We start from the raw sequence: 23,242 nt of genomic DNA on the forward strand, positions 1-23,242 counted from the left end.
TTTTAAGAATATAGCGAGAGTTTTAGATGAGATTATTAACAGTACGGCAGAAAAATTCATATTACGATTGAAAGTGATAGTCAAAGTATAGTATTAGCGAAACATTTTACTCAAAAAATGTACTTATCAAGAACACTTCAAATACGTACACCTCTTGTATCTGATGCTGGTACTGACACTCATTCGCTATCTATCAATGCGTCTGCGTCTGCGTCTTCGTCTTCGTCCTCAGTTGAAGAAACATTGAGATATACATGAAAACATGCAAAGCAAAAGCCAAAACGCATTGGTATGACTTACAGAGTCAAATTTATCAAGTTTTAGCAAATAATGCTATTATTCTGCTGAAGAAGGGACATGTATGTCTAGAACTTATAAAGCATGTCGGTACTGAGTACCTCCTGCTTAATATTAGAGCTAAAGCAATCGACAAAGGTGTCATTGTTGACAGTAAATCTAATTACCTTGACATCAATAAACATCTCGCGTGGTTAAATCGTAAAGATGAAAGCACAACAATATTCCATCTAGATGCAGCCATAGTCACGATCCCACACAAAGCCCAGACTATCACTTTGGGATATATAGAAGTGAAGCTATCAGATTTCCAAGTCAATCCGGAGTTGGAATTTTTGGACCTGATTCGTTTGGAAACATTTGCTCGCCATTTCATGCAATATCAGAAGGCTATTCCTCTTGTTTGAGAATCAAATGAAGACTTATTACAAAAAATTAAGAGTACCTGAGGAAGAAGACCATTCTTCATCAATTGACTCAATTAACCCAAAACGTCGCAAACAAAACAGTACCCTAGTTCTCTTTGATATGATGTTTCTTGCCCACCTTCCTATTCCCCATCCCAGCCTATAGCCCAATATCATATATATGTCCTTCACTTTCATTTAAAGACCTCTAAGCTGATTTCATTCCTAGTCTGGATAGAATAATCAGCAGCAAGAGGAGACGTGTGTCTGGTATTCTTCATGACAACAGGGTCCAAAAAGTGGTCATGTAAATGGGCCGCATATTCCAAGATATGACCCTTTGTAGTACTACTGCAGCTCTTGAATACCATTATCCTATGCCTTTTGCCTTTTTTTTTAAAAAAAGGGCCAGCTAATCTTGAAAAACGTCAGTTGGCATCGGAGGCAATATATTTTTCATTTATTTATATTGTTGGATTTTATTATTATAATAAAAAAATGTTAAATTGAAACAAAAAATATAGAATCTTAAATCAGTATATAATATTAGAGTTCGTCTGTCAAATTACAATAAATCATATATAAATATAAATATTGTTATCTTATTATTTTAAATACTTATTTTTAATTTATATGCCTATATCTAAATGATATTATTGATAAAGCCTCGGATCGATAGGGGGTTCTTTTGTTCTTTTGTTCTTATTCTTCTTTTGTAGGCTTATCTACAATAAAGACAGAATGTCTTGCTCTTATATGTAAATATACAAGTAATTAATTATTATTATATACATGTGTGTGTGGTTGATTAGACATTGGCCGACGAAGATAAGGCCTGGGGGTTCTGGTGGGTCGATCGAGTGATGTAATGTTGAAGGACCCTTAGCTGATCTAGCCGGAGACTACCAAAATATCTCTTCAAACACCCATCTCCCAACACACGATGAATACCAACTATGGCCTCTACACAAGATCGTCGTACAAATACATCTGAGTGGTTGTAACCCTGAGAATTAAAATAATATAATATAAAATATGTTAATAAAAATAAAATAAAAAAAAAGAACAATACAACACAACCCAGAGACAGACATAATCATTCCTGAATATTTACCCGTAATAAGATATCTGATCCTCCTATTGCTAGCAAATCCTCAACATATTCACTTGACACCTTGGGTGTTAGTTTACCAAGTCGTAAGAACAATGACGATAGTCCAATGCGCTGAGATTCAGTTGCAACCGAATTATCTTGATTGTTGGGTTGGATCCGGTCCCCCAACAATCCCCACAAGATACTCAGCCCAATCTCTGGGTTGAATACACAAAACAAGGTGTCCAAAGTATCATCAACAGCAGAGGCAATCTAGATAATAATAATTAAAAATTAATATTTATACTTTTTTTTTCATATCCTATATTAATATTAAACCAATAATACTTGCCTCGCTTTGAGTGTCTAACTTGGTGTCCAAAACTATTTTTGCAAGTCGATAAACCAAAGACCTCTCTAGTGACTCTTCACGCTGTTCTACTCGGTCATGTTCTCTCAATAGATTAGCCCGAGAAACCAAAATCAACTTTATCAAAATAATCGCCTCTTTTTTAGCTTTCGTGCTCCCATTAGTTTCCAAAAACACCAAAACCGAGTTGACCAATTCCACAATCTCCCCATCCGTAATGTCCCTGCTCCTGTCTGGCTCCCTGTCGGTGTTCATGCTCATGTCCGTGTTCGTGTTCGTGTTGCTGGTGGTGGTCGCGGTTGTGGTGTTGTACGTTTCACGCGACAAACGTTGTAATTTGACAAAAAATGCCGCGTTGAGATCGTCAGATTGGTTGATGCGTACAATAGCATCTTTTGGGAATACAAAACGATCAGGTGTCATTGGAATTGGAGCCGCAATCGGAGGAGATGGGGACAACAGACAAAGTTCTTCTAATGGTTCTTTTTGAGCGGGGAGTTGAGCACGTGTAGATGGTGTGGTAACCAAGGTGTCTAATTCGGTTCCAAACAAGGAGTGTGGAAGGTCGGGCAGTTGAAGATCATCCTCGATAATTGCTTGGAAACTGGTCAGTGCAGGTGACTGATTATAAACAAATTATTAATTATTATTGTTACTATTGTTAATTAATTCACATGCCAATTTTGATACCAATACATTAATCTTTCTTTCTTCTTCTTCTTTTCCTTTCACAAAGCACATGCCTTTTAAACAATATTATATATATATATATATATATAAATTCCTTTTTATATTACCTGTTTGAATCCAAGCATCATTTTGGAAATATCGACTGTCATTCCTGTACTTCCTTCCGCATCTGCAGTCTCATCCCACATTTGATGTAATTGGTCTTGCATATTATGTTGCTCGGGTGAAAATCGATCACCATCAAGTATAGGACTTGTATTAGTCACCAACGAAGACGGTGGTGTATTGGGTCGTGAATAGAATCCATTCTGAACAAGATCCACAACAACCCCTCCCTGACCTCGAGACACCTGCTCAAATGCTCTCTGATTTGCCAATTTCAACCGTCCCACAAGAACTATCAGGGGTTCGTACACAAATGGCTTGTCTTTCATTCTCTCAACCAAAGGAAAGAGCACCTCAAGACTACTGACCACATTTGCAGTCTCTTCAAACCACTGGTGCGCCAAAACTATGTCTTCTTCACCACCATAACAATTACCATTCCCAAGACTTGACTTTAGCCACCTTGCTCCTTCACAGAGTATATCCGGATCTTCATCTCCCAATCCAACATGGTCTCTCACAAGTTCATCCAGCCACTCTAGCAAACCTCGTGTCAGATCTCCTTTTGCGTTCTCTATCGGCTGTCTTCCTCGCGGCGGGACTGTGCATACCGCCTCTCGAAGGATATCAATCAAGATTGGGACCAATTGAGGTTCTCTTTGCTTCAGCAGAGCCTTCAATCTCTGGAGCCCTTTGCTGTACATCCTGGCCACCCGGAGTTCGTGGGTAGCAATACTACCGTGGTATGATGCCGCTACCTGGCTTGCCTTGATCAAGGTAGGTCCATAGTGATGCACCGACAAGACCCGGACAAATATATTTGCCAGGCTTTCCCAGCTCATCAAGGTTTCGTAGAGTTGGATGTCCTTTGTGGGTTGTGTGATGTAATTGATAAGAATGGGTAAAAGCTCAACCTGCAAAGGTACATCTGCCGGTAGCCTATTACATTTTGGCTGCTGCTGGGCCTTTTGCAATCGGGTCGTTAGCAAGCGTAATGATCTGCAGTTAGCTCCAGTGTCATCGCTTTGTAGTCCCCTCAGCAACGAAAACGAATCAGCAGAAGGTGAAGTTAAAGGTAAAGGTAAAGAAGAAGAAGAAAAGGAAGAAGAAGAAGAGGGGGAAGGGGAGCTAGAAGGCGAAGGTAATGGAGAATTGTTTGGGAGTGATTTGGATGGTAAAGGTGACATGAGAGAAATTAGAGGCGTTTTGGTTAGTGGCACTGTTCTTGGCCGTCTGAAAGGTAAATTAGGTTGTGAAGGTTGGTCTGGTAAAGGTCTTTTCCGCGATATGGTAGGTGTGGATGTACTAGGCGAAGGCATGCTGTTCTGTCGAATTAGTGTACTTCTTCGTCTTATTATCTGTGAGTTTGATTGGATCGAGGTGCGAGGGGAAGGTGCTGTGACTGCATTTATGGTTGTTGATAGACGAGATTGACGTGGAGGCATTCCTGACACACGTAAACGAGGGGGCATGGGCATTGACACTCTACTGTTGCACAGTGGTGAATCTGGAATACCATCAATTCGGTGTTTTTCTAGTTGTTTTCGGGTTGTTGGATCCAGTGAAAGCATAATTCTTTCAATATAAACGACCGAGTTGATATTAAAGGAATGCCAGGAACTTCATAAGTAACAACATCGATCATAATAATAATATTGTGCCCACAAATCTAAAATATTCTTATACATATTTGTATGCATATTTATTTGTTTGTTTATTTATTTACCTTTCTGCTCTTGGTGGCCATAGTGAATAAAATACCCAGTATGTCTGTCGACAGACTTCTCTCACAAATGGAGTCGCGTCAAATAGACCTTTCTTGAGTATCTGTTCGACAAGATCATGACTTCCGGATCGTTCCATGGCTGCCTTTGTGTTTTCGTTCTTTCCGTGAGTCTCTAGTACTGTCTTGAGATATACCGAGGCGAAATGTCGCAATTGATTGTTCTTTTCTCCTGCGGCAGACATCAGTAGTTGGATGGTCTTGGAGTAAAATGGCGTATTAGATAAGAATGTATTGGTGACTTGGATGGTTTGGGAGGCAATTATTTTCTTGCTTTGGCTGCTGCATCGAAGAAGGTTTGAGAATATGATGTCAAATGTATAGGAGTCTAGGTGACGCCCCGCAAAAATACCAATGTCTGTAATTAAAGCAAGAGCTTTGAGAGCAAGAGAAGTACGTAAACTGTGCAACTGTAGATATATATATAGATATCAGATGTATATTTTATATATAATTCATGTGCATAAAATTCAATCAATCGATCAATCAATCGAAGGAATAAAGTGCGAGTATTAGACCAGGTAATAAACTTACAACTACAACAATCCCATCAGTAAGATCATGAATGCCTTGAGAAAGTCTTTTGTAATATAATGTAGATGCATCAGATCTAATGATGGCTCTCATCCGTACAAGAGCCTTTTCTCTTTCTTCCCAATCGGATTCAGATTCTTTCTTATTCTCGAGTACTTTAAACAGAGTCGCAAATTCTTTCTCAAGATCCTTCAGAGAGGAGATCTATAGTTAAAAACCAATGTATATATAGATATAGATATAGATGTATAAAAGAAAGGTTGTTAATAAGTACAATTCTTAAAAGATATATATATATATATATATGTATTATTTACATTGGGAGAAACAAGGGTATCCATGGTGGCCATGACAAACAAGACAAGGCAGGTAAATTAAGAAAGAGAAAGAAATGAATGAAGAGTAGAAAAGACGAGAAGAGTTCAACAAAGGAAAGGTATGGGTGACTGTGAAATAAGTCACTTTGTCGACTGTCTCTTGTGAGTAAGCTGGTTGTTTGATGAAAAGAGAAACAGAAAATAATAGGCTATTGAAATATGTATTCGCCACAACATGTATTTCTTGCATATGTATATAATACGTACATACAATATAAATACAGATATAGTATCATTCTATAGTCATTTGAGTGTATAAAAAATGTAAAATATATAAATACAAAACAAAATTGAGTTGTTTTATCCAAGCTGTATTTCCCACATAGGAAACTCGCTGGGTTGCACAGAGCCTCATATGATGAGATTGATTGGATGACAATTGCGTCTGATTCAATAGTTTAAATCAAGAAAGGACTACAAGAATACAGCGAGTCAAAGAGTGTTACAAACATGATGTATATATTATATGTGTGTGCGTGTGTGTAGGATAAAACAGTTTTATTTGGAACTTCTTTGATGATCTTTATTGCCTTTAAAATATATACTATCTACAGAGACAAGAAATTAATAATGATCAAATGGACTATACGTCTGAGTTGCAGTTAATTCATCATAATAATGTATTAGCTATTTGTAAAACTTGTAAGAAAAAAACCTGTCTAATATTGAACATTATTTATCTAGTTTATCAATCTTCGTCGTCTTCTTCTTATTATTACTATTGTAACATTAATTTAGTGACAACTATCTATAGTCATATCACTATCGACAAGTTCATTATATTATATCATATATATATATATAAATATATAAATGATATTTATTTTATAGTGATAATTCTTTTGAGGAAATTTACTTCTTTAATTTGTAACCAGCTCAGACATACTGTTTAATGCATATTGGCCATGCATAATTAAATGATCGAAACCTTTACACTCTCAAACAAATTACTCATTTTAACACGATATTTAAAACATCGCAAAATTACTCACAGTTTTGTTTTTCTTTCTATTATTATGCCTTATGTCTTGTATATACAAATTTTCTGTGTAGCTGGCTACATGTTTGTATGACTAAATGCTTACACGGAGAGATCTGACAACAAGACTATTTTAAGTTATCGGCTTTTAAGATGATTTAGATTTAAAACTGTCAGAAACTGTTAGTCATTGATGCATGAAAATTATTGTCTTATATCGAAGGAAAGAACAAAAATATATACTTGATCAATGCAAATCAATACAAAGCATTTATCTTTATCTGTATATATATAATTATTGCAGGTTAAGCAAATTGACCATATCAATAGAAAGCACAGAATATCACACAAGATCAAAACCAAGATTGAATGCAAGTGTGGGCTTGTCTAGGTAGACAATGAGTCGATTGATAGCAACACTACTTCTATTGTGTGAGTTTCGTAACACAATTGTTCGGTATCTTCTTCAAATATTTTGGATCAATTATTATTAGCCATATCCGTGGAATAAGAAGGAAAACAATGTACTTAATTACCAAAGTGATGAGTAGTCTGTAACGCTTCTTTAGCTGCTCTTATATAATTCGGTATTATCGCTGTCTTGAACCCACTACGAGCAATTCTTAATGGTTAAATGGATGATTACTTGACTAGTACCTATGAAATCAGTTAAATACAAATGTAGTACCTCAAAGCTAATCGAAGCCACATACTAGCATACTATGGTATTATGGTACTCGCCAATTTGTTTCTTTTTTTTTGTCCTTGATAATCTCTTTTATTTCCTTATGATTACTATTCTCGATATATCTCATCAGCCAGATTTATTTCTGTTCTCCTAGAAATGCACATATTACCCCATTTCTTTTTTTTTAAAAAAGAATTCTAGTGCAACCGGAACTTCTTTACCTATTATTTATTCTTTCATATACATTTTTATACTATATATATATTTCTTTAGTCAATATTGGGTTCATGTCTTTTCTCAAGCTTTTCAGCTATCAACACACTCGCCAGTTTATTTTTGTTTGCTTTTATCTAACCATCCTAGAAAAAGAGAATTTTTATAGAAGTTGCTTTATACAATGTTTTTACTTGATATTGAGAAAAACTAGATATTTATTCAGACAATCTATCTATTTGTCTAAATGGCTCAAAGAGACAAGCTAATTTAGGTACAATTATTGGATTGTTGTGGTAATTGCTGCTTGTTTGCTTGCTTTTATCAGATATTTGGGAAGCGGTTGGTCGATGGGTTCCTCTCCAAGTCGACAAAGCAACTGTCATCATATATTTTGCAGCATTAACAGCTCGGAGCCACAATGTATTACATGCTTTACAGACAAGTACACTGGGACCGCGAGTGTGATCTGCAGATTCTAAATTCTTCGCTTGGCAATTGTTGCACGTCTTTGAGGTATTGTATTCATCTATTGTAACAGCAAAAAGACCTCCATCTCTCTCTCTCGTTTCTTCAAAGCCTTCCACAAAATTCCTGTCGCTCTACATCGGTTATTCTTTAGCCTCACCAAGCCCTTCCCGAACATTCCGGCCCAGAAAAAACAATTAACAGGACTATTGTTTTTCTTCTTTATACGGAAGGGGTTTCCACGTATTTAACCTTTTACAAAAAAAGGTTTGAAATTTTAACCAAAGAAAGAAAAAAAAAGATTAATTACTCACTTTGTCGGCTTGTTGGTTTTAGGGTTTTAGGGTTTGTGGGTTCTTCCTGCTTCTTCTTTTTGGCCTTCTTTTTTCTTCTCTTTTGGCTATACTTGCTATCTTCGTGTATCAAGATGTTCACCGTCTGTTCTGGTACTTTTTGGCACCTTTGATATAAGAAAAACTGAGACTTAGCAGTACTACTACCATAAAAATTATATAGCACGTCCAAGTGAGTCAAAATATATTGTACGCGCTCAATATATGCTGCTTGGGAGGCTCTCTTGTGGGATGGTATATGACTCTCAATGGCTTCCACTCCATTTTGTCTTTTCTGCTGAAGTTGATCTGCTTGATATCTTGTCGATCCTGTCATATGGTAGTATTCCCGAATTGTGCACCGCAGTAAACTATGTGCTTTAATAGATAGCCCCTCCGCTGCAGCGAAAACAACCTTTCGCCCAAGGTCGACAAAAACTGGCTTATAGTAGTTTTGTACCTCATTGAACTCAAAATCTGATAATTCAAGTTGAAGTGTCCTGTTTCTTACTTCGATGGGAGTTGGGCTCCTCTTGTAGAATAGGCAATCAATGGAAAATCCATTTGATCTTATTAAATTTCCAAACATAATTTGATTTTTGCCATTCGGCTCAAGGTCAGAACTAAAAAATAATAATAAGGGTTATTATTCCCTGATAAATTGACAATAATGTATATATACCTCTAACACCTCAGTTTAGCAAAGTTATAAGGCTTTTGAATAATAAGAGTTGATTATTACATCCTCTTGATAGTGGTCGGGACACAAAGCAGTATCGCGAATTTGCACTAATAGTTATTGACCGAAAATGGAAAGATGGTTTTGAAAATAGTCCAAATAGTCTTGGTAACGGAAGCCAGCGTGCATCGAAGGGATTATGGCTTGTATGCTCTAGTTCATACTCGGACAGGATTTGCAAAAATACAGAGATATGCTTTTCAGGGTGTGCTGATAGAGCGGCCAAAGTCACTTTGTCTGGAAGGTGGCTTTTTAATAACCGGCAGGTGTTTATAATTGATGATTTTTGAAGTTCTTCTAAACTTGGTGCACGACTTGGCCAACTTGGGTCTCCTCCACAAACAAACTGATAGCAATATTCTTCAGAAAAAAATTCTAAAATTTACAAAAGTATGAATTTTATGATAATATTGTCGATTGTTTTTAGAAAATACAAGAATATAATGACTTACCACTAATAAGTTTTGTAGTGTGTAACGAAGGTAACTCAGTAATCGTTTCTCAAAGTTTTCTACTATATAATTGGTATAACAGGTTGCAAGTTCAGTGCAAGCTTCAGACAGAAATTGTCTGGACTCGCTTTGTAGGCTTTGATTGTATACAGAATTTGTAATCGAGGCTCTATGCGTATCCCAGGATTGTACAAGATCCGGTGGTACATTAGCGCTCTTTGTTACTTTTCTGACATTAGGGTGTTTCAGCAGTTTTAGATGTTTAGATTTTACTTTTGCGGTAACTCAATACGTGAGCCAATGATAATTGATATGAAAATAAAGCTGTAGAAAGCTTTCGTATTTCCTTTTGCTCTTAATTTTATTTTCTTATGAAATATTCATAGGCAAAATTGGAGAATCTAAATTTGCATTCTATAAACAACTAAGGGTAGTCCTTAGTTGTTTATAGATTGAAAATATCTCAAATTTAGATTAGTAAGAGCCAATCATTTAACAAATTAAACCACCGCAAAAGTAAAATCTAAACATCTAAAACTGCTGAAACACCCTATTAACAAGTTGGCACACCGAGTACCAAAATGCCTGTTTGTAAATGGAGTTAGGTATTGAATCACGAGAAAAGGCCAAGCAGTAGCTGTTTATGAACATCATTGCTCTGAATATGATATTACGGAGATCATTTGAAGTGATAATGATCTTATTTATTGGTAGCTCTTTGTATTCATTGTTGACAGCAATATCAAATGGGAGTTCTCTCTTGAGATCTTTGTAAGGGAATCCAAGATTGTTTTGCAAACACCTCGGACTTTGATGGTATATGATTAGAGCATTCATGAGATCGCGATGTACTGTGACCCTCTTGTTGACAGCTTCTGTAAAATAACTAATGAAGGATCGTTACCCGGTTTTTTCTTCTTATTTTAGCTTTACGTTTATCTTCCTTGAGATCAGAACTTTGACTTCTTTTGGCTCTACTGGATTTTACAACTAATAATAGTAATTAAAAAGAAAAAAGGTCCATTAGCATGAAGAATGTATAGAGAAAAGACAAGTTTAAATATGTACAATCGTCCACTGAAGCTTCTTTCTAGAATGTGCATTTATAATACTTTTTATTCGCATGTCTTCTTTCTCCACAATTCTCACACACCATGTCTATAGCAAAAGGTACACGATTATAAATGATATAGATTTGATTAAATCAATTACTATCTTTTACCTTTAAAAGGATCGTCCACATTTTCTTCAGACTTGTTTTTGTTGATGATTGATAGCTTCTTTTTGAGAATAAAACTTTTGAACATGTCAAGATAAAGTGAAATGGAAAGAGATGCTAGTTGGTATCAAAATGTGGCCATCAACTTATAGTGTAGTGATTGATTCATTAATAGTATCCGCAGCAGTTAAATCTCATATATTATTATAAATTGACATTTGTGATTGAAATTATTCCATATAGTCTTTGTTAAAACGAATAATGGTCTATAGAAAAGAGCATCAAAAAATAACACATAAGTTATGTTCACTATGAACCTGACAATCTTGAAATTATTAAATTTATACTTTTAATGTATTTATAAAAAACAAATGACCAGTAAAGAAAGAGCATTTGGATCGTCAAAAAGTTCAAATGTTCCTTTATAGAATAAGCACAGCTTGAGCATCTCTTTTTGACCTGTATTCAATTCTCGGTATGGCTACTATACACTATATATAATGTTTTTTTCGAAATCTAACCACTGAAAATGTTCTTAATGAACCTGAGTACTTGTGCAGAAATAAAAACACAAAATACAAAAGTCTAACCGCTTTCCAAAGATCTGTTAAGGCAAGCAAACACACAGTAATTACCACAAAAACCGAAGTAGCAACAACAATAACAGCAACAATCCAATAATTGTACATAAATTAGTTTGTCTCTTTGAGCCATTTAGACAAATAGATAAAATTTATGAATAAATATCTACTTTGTCTAAAAACTAATTTCTCTTTGTCAAATGCCATTCACCAGCGACGATGGAAATGAAAGAAAAATCACTTTTCATAGTAATTTATTCGATTCCGAATGGATATATTTGTCAATTTCTTCAACAATTACATGGTGCTTTTGACCATCTAATTGTTGAGGAAATTGACAAACTTTCTAAAATAAGGATCCTAGTTACAGAAAATGATGTGCTAAACAAACATACTTCATAAAGCTCATTTTCTATAGGCAAAATGAAACAAACCATTAAAAATAAAATAAAAATGGGCAGGGTATTTTAATAAATAATTAAAAAACAGATGCTGAATAACAATCGGGATTGTATATAACGTAGCTCAATTCCCTCGACAATTCCCTCGTACGCTGGTGAATGGCATTGATTCGATTTTTAATTTTCTATAATTGAAAAGCTATGATTACCATTGGTGTGCATTTGCATATGCTTGTAGAAATCTTAAAAAATATCATTTCCAGTACACTCATATTTAATCGACCATAGAAAAGGTTCCTTTATACAAAGGCTCTGTGCTTCAAACTAAAATAGTCTCAAGCGAACCAAAGCTAGACTGTGAACCTCAAAGTAATAAGTGGAATCATACTATACAGTACTGTAGCGCATTATATTGTATTACAAAACAAAAGTTATAAATCAAAGCCTTTAATCCAACAGAGTATTATTTCTAGGTTATTCGTGCATCCAGTTGAGTTTGGTATACAAACGCAAAATATCAAAAGCACTAGATCCTATAAATCGATAATTAGTAATCGATAGCGTCTTGCTCCCAACCAAACAAAACCTATACGTTCAGTAGCAGTAGATTGTCTCTTTGCTTTCATATTGTGCCGTCAGTCAGTCCGAGCAATAACAGAAAAAAATAGTAAATAAGCAGAGCCTTTAAAAGGTGATTTATATATATGTAATAGCCATTTTACTAGCTTGATCTATCTGTGACCAGGCTAGCACAATTGCAAGCACCACTACTTTTTCATGGTGTATAATGTAACTTATATAAATAATTATAATTATCGATAGAATGGTGTATATTTGAACACATATAAATGTAAAGTGTTTCAGGCAGTTGGGTTATGCTGTATTAATTTCTCGGTTGGATTATGATTGGTTTATAAAGTAGTACAAACCAAGGTCGATTGACAAACACTAGCCTAGACCCTGTTCTTCTTTTTACTTTTATTTTACTCTAAGAACGATGCTTTAACTTGAGGTACCAACGACTTTCAATAGTCAGGCTGTCAATCCCTTCATACTGAAGCACTGAAAGTACTTTTATTTCAAGAAAGTATTCCTACACTTTGTGTTTATTAACTCAAGACACTGGTGAAAAAGCTAGAAGAAAAATGGAAGTCTTTCACACGAAAGAAAAGAAAAGATATAAGCAGCAATTTTTTACGGGGGTGCTTCTTAAACTAATAAAGTCACAGCATGTGAAACAAACAAACAAGAAAACAAACAAATAAATATACACAAGACTTTAATTAAAGCTTTATAATCAACACAACTTTACATTCTTTATTGTAGTTAAACGTCTAGCCGATTAATACTTTGTATATCAGTAGTACAGCTAAAATGAACACAGAGGCATATATAGTGTCTCGACAAGTGGCTGTTCAAAAGCATAAGCCTTGTTAACAGAATCACAACAGAAAGTAGAATAAAAAAAGGGGATGGGGGTCCATAGCAACTGAATAATTTGACATGCATATAGTCCACCAATCGGAAGACATCATTTAAATGTTTTCATGCTAAAGTAAAGTCTGGACCACTATTGCTACTATGCTCCTCTAAGCCCCATGACACATGTGATGTTGCACGGACAGCACGGACCTTATGTGACATAAAACGAACCAAAAAAAAAAGAGGCAAAAGAAAAAAACAAAAAGTAAAACGAGTGCCTGCACAGCACGTCCTTCAGAATGTAAGTGATACTTCTTTAACACCCAAAACCCATATTTTAAGCATAAATATTAAATAAAGAAGTAAAATAGTAGTAATATATACATGTTGTCAAGGCTAAAAGATAAAAGAAAACCGAAAAAGGAATAAGAAAAAACCCGAATTTTATAATATATTATCAAACTATCATAATAAAAATAATAAAAAAGAACAGCAACTCATGATTGAGACGTCATGAGTTTTATAAAAAAAACACCTATCCAAACAGAACGCGTCAAAACAACTCTCTTCCACATACTATTAATACTTTATACACTTCTTTACTGCTCTCTCACAAACTGCTTTAATCAACATAGACGTTAAAGACAAATCATAACCAATACAAATCCATTTTGCTAGTCAAATCTCAGGCTTTTATCATATGTAAAACAGTCAGTAGCAAGATATAAGACAATACGTCAAAACCAGTACACAGCAAAAATGAAATACTGAGGTCCAACACTGGTTTGACCATCAATTCATCCAAAGCCTATTCACGCTCAGAAACAAGAGATAAACTGACAGGACTTACTATATTTCAAGGAGTATATGATATTCATCAAAGACACAAATTGTGAAGATTATATTTGTCTAGTCTTTTGACAAACAAGGTCAACGATAAAAAATAAGATCTCCATCCAGGCCTACAGGTATATAAAGGCTCGTTGATTAATCATTCACTGTCTTTGATATTTCTGTAGGGACTTTTCAGGCAAAGTCAAGCAATCAAAAACAGGTTTCCATCCAGGGCCACAGGTACACCAAGACTCGAGGAGCATATGCTCATTGTCTTTTGTATGCTTCTAGTGCCTTCCGTCCAGGTCAAGCATCAGGGATCCGATCAGAGTCCACGGTTATCAGGTATATCAAAACTCTATGAGCAGTTACTCACTTGTTTTTGTATATTTGTAGTATCCATTCCATCCAGGTCAAGCTTCAAGGTTCAGGTCAAGGTCCACGGTTATCAAGTATATCAAAACTCTATGAGCAGTTACTCATTTGTTTTTGTATATTTGTAGTATTCATTCCATCCAGGTCAAGCTTCAAGGTTCAGGTCAAGGTCAACGGATTCAGGTCGAGGTCCACGGTTTCAGGTATATCAAAACTCGATGAGCAGTTACTCCCTTGTTTTTGTATATTTGTAGTATCCATTCCATCCAGGTCAAGCTTCAAGGTTCAAGTCAAGGTCCACCGTTTCAGGTATATCAAAACTCTATGAGCAGTTACTCATTTTTTTTGTATATTTGTAGTATCCATTCCATCCAGGTCAAGCTTCAAGGTTCAGGTCAAGGTCCACGGTTTTCAGGTATATCAAAACTCGATGAGCAGTTACTCACTTGTTTTTGTATATTTGTAGTATCCAATCCATCCAGGAAAAGCATCAATGTTCCGATCTCCCAGCTATGGTCATAGTTATAACAAAACCATATGTGCATTTACTCACTAGCTTTTATCTCTTCCTAGTTTCAGCCATCCAGGTCAAGTGTCAAGGGCCCGATTTCCCGGCAATGGGTATAGGTATAACAAAACGTTGTGGGAATATACTCACTAGTTATAATATATTTATAGTGTTCAGCCATCGATGTCAGGCGTCAAGGTTCCGATCTTCCAGCCATGGTTCTAGGTATAACAAAACATTATGGAAATTTACTCGCTGGTTTTAATATGTTTTTAGTGTTCAATCATCCAGGTCAATCAACAGTATTCTGATCTCCCGTCCATGGTTATAGGTATAACAAAACGTTATGGCAATATACTCACTATTTTAAATATATTTCTAGTGTTCCGCCAATCATGTCAAGCGTCCAGGTTCCCATCTCCCTGCCATGGTTATAGATGTAAAAAACATTAGTGACATATACTCACTAGCGTTAATATATGTCTAGTGTTCAGTCATCCAGGTCAAGCATCTAGGTTCTGATCGCCAATCCATGGTTAAAGGTATAAAACAACATTATGGGCGTATACTCACTGTTTTTATCTAGTTCTAGTCTCCAGCCATCCAGGTCAAGCATCAAGGTTCTACTCGCCCGCCCATGGTTATAAGTACAAAAAGCATTATGTGCATATACTCATTTTTTTAATCTGGTTCTAGTCTCCAGCCATCCAGGTCAAGCATCAAGATTCTGATCGCCCGTGCATGGTGATAGGTATAACAAAATGGTATGGGCATATATTCACTAGATTTAATATATTTCTAGTTTTCAGCCATCCAGGTCAAGCATCATGGTTCCGATCGCCCGTCAATGGTTATAAGTATAAAAAAACATTATGGGCCTATACTCACTAGTTTTTATATTTATTTCTGGTCTTCAGCCATCCGTGTCAAGCATCAAGGACCCGATCGCCCGTCCATGGTTATAGGTATAAAAAACATTATGGGTATACACTCACTAGTTTTATCTATTTCTAGTGTTCAGTCGTCCAGGTCTAGCAACAAGGGTTTGATCGCCCGTCCATGGTGATAGGTATAACAAAGCGATATGGGCATATACTCTCTAGCTTTAATATATTTTTAGTGTTCAGTCATCCGAATGAAGCGTCAAGGACCCGATCGCACGTCCATGGTTATAGGTATAAAAAAATTGGTATATACTCACTAGTTTTGATTTAGTTCTAGTCTCCAACCATCTGGTCAAACATTAAGGTTCTGATCTCCCAGCCAAGGTTATAGGTATAACAAAACGTTATGGGCATATACTCACTAGTTTTAATATATGTCTAGTGTTCAGTCATCTAGGACAAGCATCAAGGGTCTGATAGCCCGTCCATGGTTATAGGTATATAAAAACATTATGGGCATATACTCACTAGCTTTGATATATTTCTAGTGTTCAGTCGTTCATGTCAAGCATCAAGGTTCCGATCACCCGTCCATGGTTATAGGTATAACAAATCGTTATTGTCATTTACTCACTAGTTTTGATATTCATTTCTAGCCTCCAGCCATTCAGATCAAGCGTCAAGGACCTGATCACCCCTCCATGTTTATAGGTATAAAACAACATTATGGGCATATACTCACTAGCTTTAATATATTTCTAGTATGCAGTCATCCAGGTCAAGCATCAAGGCTTCGATAGCCAGCCGATGGTTATAAGTGTAAAAAAAACGTTATGCCCATATACTCACTAGCTGTAATATATCTCCAGTCTCCAGCTATCCAGGTCAAGCATCAAGGTTCTGATCTCCCCGCCATGGTTATAGGTATAAAAAGCATTATGAGCATATACTCATTATTTTAATCTAGTTCTAGTCTCCGGCCATCCAGGTCGAGCTTCAAGGTGCCGATCTCCCGTTATATGGTTATAGGTATAACAAAAATCGATGAGCAATCACACTCGGCTTTATTTATTTCTAGTGTTGAATCCACCAAGATCATGCTTCACGGATTCGGATTCAGTCCGTGGCTATAGGTATGCAAAAACTCGATGAGCAATTACTCATTGGATTTTATATATTTCTAGTGTCTACTCATCCACGGCAATTATCAGAATCCGATTTTCATGAATTGTTATAGCTAACCAAGTTTCCTTTTAACCTTTACTTAAAACAAACTATACTCTTTATTTATACTTTCTTTTGATGGCAAAGAACGATGATCAAATATACATCCATTATGGAAGGTATACAAGTCGTTCTTGGCCATTACTAACCTAGAAGTATATATGACTATTGTTTTTACTCTCCAGGCCAAACAGCAAGGATCAAAACTCAAATTTGGGCTACAGGTAAACAAGTCTTCTTGAGCTTTTACTTACTGTCATTTATATATTTCTAGTGTTTTTTTTCCTTAAAGTTCAAATATCAAGGATCTGATTTCAAATCAAGGTTACGGGTACACACTTTTCTCTCTGTCTTTACATGCTTTCTTTCGTATTGGCCTAGTTTTATTACGATCCGGCTACACAATGAAAATTTTGGTTTCCTTCCAGTGCGACAGGTATATACATCTAGTTCGGCCTTTAGTTACTGTTGGCTTTGTTTCTCTACTGGCTTCACAGTCCAAGCCAGCCATCATGGATCCTATATCCGTCCAGTGTTACAGGTATACACTTCTCTTTGGGATTTTACTTACTGTCGGTTTTAATTTTCTACTGTCCTTAAAGTCAAGGCCAACGACCAATCATCTGATATCCGCCTAGAATTACAGATTTAAAAATGTTATTGGGCCGTTACTTATAATTGTTTTTTTTTCTAGTGTCCTTGCAGTCAAGGGTAACGAGCAAGAACCCGGTCTTCATATTGGGATATAGTGTTCCACATCTCTTTGATTTTTGACTTGCTGCAAACTGTATTTTTTCTCGTGACTTTAAAGTCAAATTCAACGCTCAAGGATCCGGTTTCCATCAAGTTTTACAGGTATACAAATCTGACAAGTGCTTTTATTTAATGTGTCTTTCTTTTTGTCAAGTGCCTTTACTGTCTATGCCAATGATTCCGAATCCGAGCCCTATCCAGAGTGACAGGTATACAAATATGTTTGCGTCTTTACTAACTTTTAGTTTTATATGTCTAGTGCATATACGGTTTAGGCCGAAGAACTAGGACTTGATATTCATCCAGACTTGCAGATATATATTTTTCGTTGGGACATTGATTATGGGCTTTTTTTATCCGTCCATTGTTTTTACTGTCAAGGGCAACCATCAAGGATCCGATCTCCATCCAGTACGACAGGTATACACTTTTCTTTGGGTTTCTACTTATCGCTTGTTTTTTTTGTCTAGTGTTTTCACCGCCCAGGTCGAAGAACAAGGATTTCTTCTTCATCCACGGTTACAGGTATACAATTCTCTTTTAGCCTTTGCATAACGCTTGTTTGATTTTTCTAATTTCATTAATATCTATGCTAAATAATAAGCATCTACTCTCCATCTAAGGCCATAGGTTTAAAAAATATTTTTAAGTATTATTTTACTATTTATTAATTAATTAATTATTATTTTTTAATTTTACACAGCCAAGGCCAATCGATCCTGGTTTACTGTCCTCTAGGGTAACAAGTATACGTACGCACCTGATTGTTTACTTACTGCTTGTTGTTTCGAGTAATTTTTATTTAGTCAAACTGAATTACCAAAGTTTTGCTATCTACCTAGTGCCCGAAGTATACAGGTCTCATTTAGTACTCACGTATCACTTATTATTCTGTCTAGCTTTTTTATAGTTTAAGCCAGCAATCGGGTTTTTAATCTCCATTAAGGATTAAAGGTATACATGACTATGTGAACCTTTACTTACTAGCTATTATATTTTCTAGTCTTTTTACAGGAAAGGCCCACAATTAATATGAGTTGTCTATCCGGGGGGGGGGGGGGGGGGGGGGACAGGTATACAAATCTGCCAAAAAATCTACTTACTATATATTTGCATAATGTTTTTACAGCCGAAGCCAACGATCAAAGCTTTGATATTCTTTTGGGCTCACAGGTATAAAAGTCTCTTTGACTTTTTAGGTACTATCAGTTGTTTTGTTCTAACCCTTTCTTCTCCGTAGCAAGCGTTCAATGATCAGCTCTACATCAAAGGTCGCAGGTATACAAGAATCTTTAAGCAATTTACTAAAAATTAGATTTTCCTAGCGTTTACATAGTCAAGGCGAAATGATCATGTTCTTTCTATCCATTCAAGGTTCTAGGTACACACGCACATTTTAGCATTTATTCTTCACTGGTTGAATCTTTTTAATCTTTGACAGTCCATGCCGAGAATCAAGGTTGCACTTCAAAAAATAGGGTTAAGGTATACATGCCTTTTTAAGCATTTACTTACTACTAGTTGCTTTATTCAGACTTTATACAGTCGAGACCAAAGATCAAGAGCCCGATTTCCGCATAGATTTACAGGGATAAAAGTGGCTTTCTTTACCCATTAACATATTGCTAGCTGTTTGAAGCAGTCTTTTTACAGTTCAATTCAACAGTCAAGGCTCAAATCCCCATCAAAAATCACTGATATACTGCCACTTTTTAGTATTTACTTACTGCCAATTGTGTTTCTTTAGTCTACTCGCAGAAAAGGCCAACAATCAAGATGCCACTCTCCTACTTGGATGTTAGGTATACCAGTATCTTTGGGTATTTACCTATTACCAGCTTTAGTTCGGTAGTCTTTTCACAATTGAGGCCAGCACCCAAGATTCCATAGTTCATGCAGGGTTACAGGTATATATACCTCTTTGAGCATTTGCTTGGTGTCTGCTACATTTGTCTAGTCTTTTCATAGTCAAGGCTACTAATTGAGATTCCGCTGCTCATCTGGGGTAAAAGGTATATATGCTTTTTTTTAATAGTTAATCATTGCTTGTTGAAATTGTCTAATAATTTTACAGTCAACGCTGATGATCAAGTTTCTGCTATTCGTCGAGGCAACAGGCGTACACTCTCCTTTGAATATCTTTCTGTCATCCATCATATTTATGTAGTCATACCATAGTCCACACCAAGGTTCAAGATTTTAGTCTCCACCCAGGTTCACAGACATTCAAGTATAATTGCCCTTTTAGGACTGCTGGCTGCTATTGCCTATTGCTTTTAATATATAGGTCAAGGGATAAATTTCCTACTCTCAACCATGAGCTACAGGTATCACCGTTTATTTTGAACATTTATTTATTATCGATTATATTTGATTAGTATTTTAAATCCGAGTCCAACAATCAAGCTTCAGCTTTCCGGGAAGGGGTTGAAGATATCCATGTATCTTTGATTTTTTTTTAATATCGACTGAATTTCTCTGGCGTTTGCACATTCAAGTCCATTGATCAAGTCTTTGGTCATTATCAAGTTTCCACTCAACATTATTGGGTAAAGGTATATAAGATTCTTAGATTACTTTTTTACAGCCAATGTCATTTATCAAGCGTTTTTAGAGTTCTGGTCAACGATCAAGATCCTGCTATTAATTCAACGTCTTAGATATATAAGTGTATTTAAATATTACTTTACTACTGATTCTATCTATTTAATCTTTTTTTTTTCTTTTTCTTTTTTACATTCTATGTTAGCCCTCACGGCTCTAGTCTCCATCAAGGCTTATAGACATACAAGGTTTTTTTTTATTGGAATATGTTCTTACTATCAGTTTTAATTTTTCTAGTAATTTCACAGTTCATACCAACGATTAGGCTTCCGATTTCCATCCAGGGCTACAGGCATACATCTTTATTACACCATTTACTTACAGCCTGTTTTATATGTCCAGAATCTTCACAGCTCATGTCAACAGTCACGGTTTTGACCTACATCTCCAACCATAGGTATATATATATTTCCGAGAATTTACTTACTATTAGGTGTATTTTTCTAGTGTTTTCATAGTAAAGACCAACAATTAATATTCCGATATTTTCCTACAGTCATAGACATACAAGTCTCTTTGAGCCTTTAGTTACTTTAAGCTGTATATTCCCATACTTTTTACGGCAAAGACCAGCGATCAAGGTTTCACTCTCCATAAAAGTCCTCAGGTATACCAGTTTCTTTGAATATATTACTACAAATTATTTTTGTATATTATTTTAAACAGACAAGCCCAATGATCAAGATTTCGGGCTCGAGTATCATATACCTGCATATGCATTCGTTTCAATAACTATTTTATGGTGTTTCTATAGGACCTTACAGTCATGTTTAATGCTAAAGATTAAAACTTTAGTTTTAGGTATGAATTCTAGGTATACAACAATTTTTGACCACTCAGTACTACTTGCTTTATATAAGAAGTATATGTGTAGTTGAAGCCAAATAATTTAAGCTGGTTAAAGATATAAAAGGCTTTTGAGAAATTCACCGACACCTATATCTTTTTTATGTATTTGATATCAAGGATCAAGTAACAAATTTGTGTTCCCCATCATTGTTTAAAGATATACAAGTATTTTTTAAATTATTTCTTTTATTAATGTTTTCATTTCAGTAGTGTATTTACAATTGATTTAAAGGATCAAGTTTTTGCCTCCATTATAGACTAAACGTATACAGTGCTATTTGAAAATTTAAATAACGTAATTTGCTTTCGTCTAGTACTCACAGTCAAGACAAGTATCAGAGCTCCACGTTTCCTCATAGGATAGAAGTGAACAAGACTCTCTGAACATTTAATTACTGCCTCTTTTAACTACAGCTTGGCCTTACCGTACTTACATTCGCTACTTATCCTGTGCCTGCAAGGAATCGCATAACACTAGCATAACGTTATTACTGCTCATCATCTATCCCAATTAACAACATTAGCAACTCGGCATACTTTAGCTTATTTGTTAGTTTCGGGTATGTTTAATTCAGCCACTAGATTATCCACTGTATTGTATATCGCAGACCTCTGGATATATCCTCTCAGTATCCTCCTCATACTAATATGAGCCACGAAACTGATCCCACTCAATCTCTAATATTCAATCATTATAGCTACCACCATCACTTTTGAAGCGCTAGTATCTAAATCAATAGCGTATTAACAGTTGAAGGTCAGCTATGCATACGTGTGTGGCTACTCACGAGGCTATCTTTGTCGTCCTCGTCACCACCCAGGAAATATTCCCTGAACTGGACACCATATTCGCCATTTATTTAACCTAATAGATCATACATACGCTCAGTCAGCATAGTCAATTCCACACTAGATATCCATATGATCTTCAAACGTACACTTTGGGCCCATACGGAGCATTTGTTTCAAATTTATTTTTAATGTTAAATTTATCTCTAAGCATATAGGAGCTTAATCTACAGTACACACTAAAAGATTCGAGACTGAATTAGCTTTAGTTTTTCTCTAGCATCCTCATTTTTAAATAAATTACCCCTAATACATATTACAGAAAAATAGAACGGCTAGTTTTATTTTCCATGCAATTCTTAATAGTTTTGTGTTGGTGTTAATAGAACAGAAAAAAGAAGAGGATGTTGTGGTTTTTAGTGTCGATTCTAGTAGTTTTGTAAAGTCACTGGAAAAATGAAGGTTTGACTGATGATTTAGTTTTGGCAGGAGTTGCATATACACTGAACAGTTGTAGAAAAAACAAAAAAAATTTTTTTTGTTTTTTTGTTTAAAATAGAATGCTCTATTTTTGTATTGCGTCACTTTCTGTCGAATTTTAGCTGTGATAATATATAGATGAGGATCACAAAAGAGATGAGGGAAATAAAAAACACCATTCATAGACTTAAAGTCTAGGTCTGTACAGGCGTTTAATATTTAGTGATCACTCATTTATATTTTCTGCAATGCCATGAAGGAAAAAGAGGAAAAGTCACATGCCTAGCTTTTTTACATTTTTATTAGTAAAATCTTCACAAATTTTCACTGCTTAAAGTTATAGCAAACTCCGGATACAAAAATTGTTACACATTTTGCCTTTGATTTAGACTTTCTGAACATCTTCAGCAGTGAGATAACTTTTAATTTATCTAAAGCCAAATACCACCAATTTAGCTAAAAAAATGTTACTCAGCCCAACAGTTCGATTTATTTTATTTTAATGCCATTAACCAACATACAAGGGAATTGCATCGAGGGAATTGAGCAACGTCATATAAGATTACGATTGTTATTCGACATTTGTTTTTTTAATTATTTACTAAAATACCCTGCCTATTTTTATTTGTTTTTGTTACTGATTTATTTCATTTTTTCTATAGAAAATGAGTTTTATAAAGTATGGTCGTTTAGTATATCTTTTTTTTGTAACTAGAGTATTTATCTTAGAAATTTTATCAATTTGAAATCGAATAAATTACTATGGGGCTTCTCAAGCACGCAACAAGACCC

General features: G+C 35.4%; 6 protein-coding genes across 6 annotated transcripts; 3 read left to right on the top strand and 3 right to left on the bottom strand.

Annotated features, from left to right (window-relative positions):
- Positions 1 to 117: 117 nt before the first annotated feature.
- Positions 118 to 704, top strand: PHYBLDRAFT_149208 (hypothetical protein; the record flags this gene model as incomplete). Its single annotated transcript, XM_018432233.1, has 2 exons — positions 118 to 231; positions 303 to 704. 2 exons carry the CDS (start codon positions 118 to 120, stop codon positions 702 to 704), a joined length of 516 nt encoding a protein of 171 aa, XP_018288084.1.
- A 607-nt stretch (positions 705 to 1,311) lies between these two features.
- On the bottom strand, positions 1,312 to 5,629 carry PHYBLDRAFT_76303 (hypothetical protein; the record flags this gene model as incomplete). The annotated part of the gene is made up of 7 exons (XM_018443138.1): positions 1,312 to 1,710; positions 1,819 to 2,070; positions 2,204 to 2,788; positions 2,965 to 4,582; positions 4,689 to 5,155; positions 5,280 to 5,483; positions 5,597 to 5,629. 7 exons carry the CDS (start codon positions 5,627 to 5,629, stop codon positions 1,513 to 1,515), a joined length of 3,357 nt encoding a protein of 1,118 aa, XP_018288085.1. The 3' UTR covers positions 1,312 to 1,512.
- Positions 5,630 to 7,754: 2,125 nt separating this feature from the next.
- On the bottom strand, positions 7,755 to 10,834 carry PHYBLDRAFT_172063 (hypothetical protein; the record flags this gene model as incomplete). The annotated part of the gene is made up of 8 exons (XM_018436726.1): positions 7,755 to 8,065; positions 8,319 to 8,959; positions 9,141 to 9,421; positions 9,528 to 9,756; positions 9,801 to 9,895; positions 10,098 to 10,402; positions 10,461 to 10,517; positions 10,750 to 10,834. The coding sequence occupies 8 exons, from the start codon at positions 10,832 to 10,834 to the stop codon at positions 7,755 to 7,757; spliced, it is 2,004 nt and encodes a 667-aa protein (XP_018288086.1).
- A 2,492-nt stretch (positions 10,835 to 13,326) lies between these two features.
- Positions 13,327 to 16,988, top strand: PHYBLDRAFT_149211 (hypothetical protein; the record flags this gene model as incomplete). Its single annotated transcript, XM_018432234.1, has 27 exons — positions 13,327 to 13,365; positions 14,170 to 14,329; positions 14,381 to 14,436; positions 14,504 to 14,562; positions 14,614 to 14,654; positions 14,719 to 14,774; positions 14,826 to 14,874; positions 14,933 to 14,980; positions 15,045 to 15,085; positions 15,144 to 15,191; positions 15,250 to 15,306; positions 15,355 to 15,402; positions 15,460 to 15,507; positions 15,564 to 15,611; positions 15,670 to 15,724; positions 15,785 to 15,832; positions 15,882 to 15,910; positions 15,988 to 16,042; positions 16,116 to 16,135; positions 16,209 to 16,241; positions 16,300 to 16,347; positions 16,408 to 16,462; positions 16,521 to 16,561; positions 16,621 to 16,668; positions 16,725 to 16,780; positions 16,830 to 16,870; positions 16,936 to 16,988. 27 exons carry the CDS (start codon positions 13,327 to 13,329, stop codon positions 16,986 to 16,988), a joined length of 1,380 nt encoding a protein of 459 aa, XP_018288087.1.
- Positions 16,989 to 18,760: 1,772 nt separating this feature from the next.
- PHYBLDRAFT_159757 (hypothetical protein) lies at positions 18,761 to 19,006 on the top strand (the record flags this gene model as incomplete). Its single annotated transcript, XM_018434054.1, has 2 exons — positions 18,761 to 18,901; positions 18,969 to 19,006. Coding segments are annotated over 2 exons (179 nt in total), but the record flags the coding sequence as incomplete, so codon positions are not given.
- Positions 19,007 to 20,593: 1,587 nt separating this feature from the next.
- On the bottom strand, positions 20,594 to 22,002 carry PHYBLDRAFT_188240 (hypothetical protein; the record flags this gene model as incomplete). Its single annotated transcript, XM_018439470.1, has 6 exons — positions 21,503 to 22,002; positions 21,095 to 21,181; positions 20,865 to 20,965; positions 20,760 to 20,822; positions 20,655 to 20,711; positions 20,594 to 20,632 (listed from the first exon to the last, which is right to left on the bottom strand). Exons 1-6 carry the CDS (start codon positions 21,567 to 21,569, stop codon positions 20,594 to 20,596), a joined length of 414 nt encoding a protein of 137 aa, XP_018288089.1. The 5' UTR covers positions 21,570 to 22,002.
- Positions 22,003 to 23,242: the final 1,240 nt, after the last annotated feature.

This window comes from Phycomyces blakesleeanus, assembly GCF_001638985.1.
Source record: "Phycomyces blakesleeanus NRRL 1555(-) unplaced genomic scaffold PHYBLscaffold_20, whole genome shotgun sequence".
NCBI classification, from domain to species: domain Eukaryota; kingdom Fungi; phylum Mucoromycota; class Mucoromycetes; order Mucorales; family Phycomycetaceae; genus Phycomyces; species Phycomyces blakesleeanus.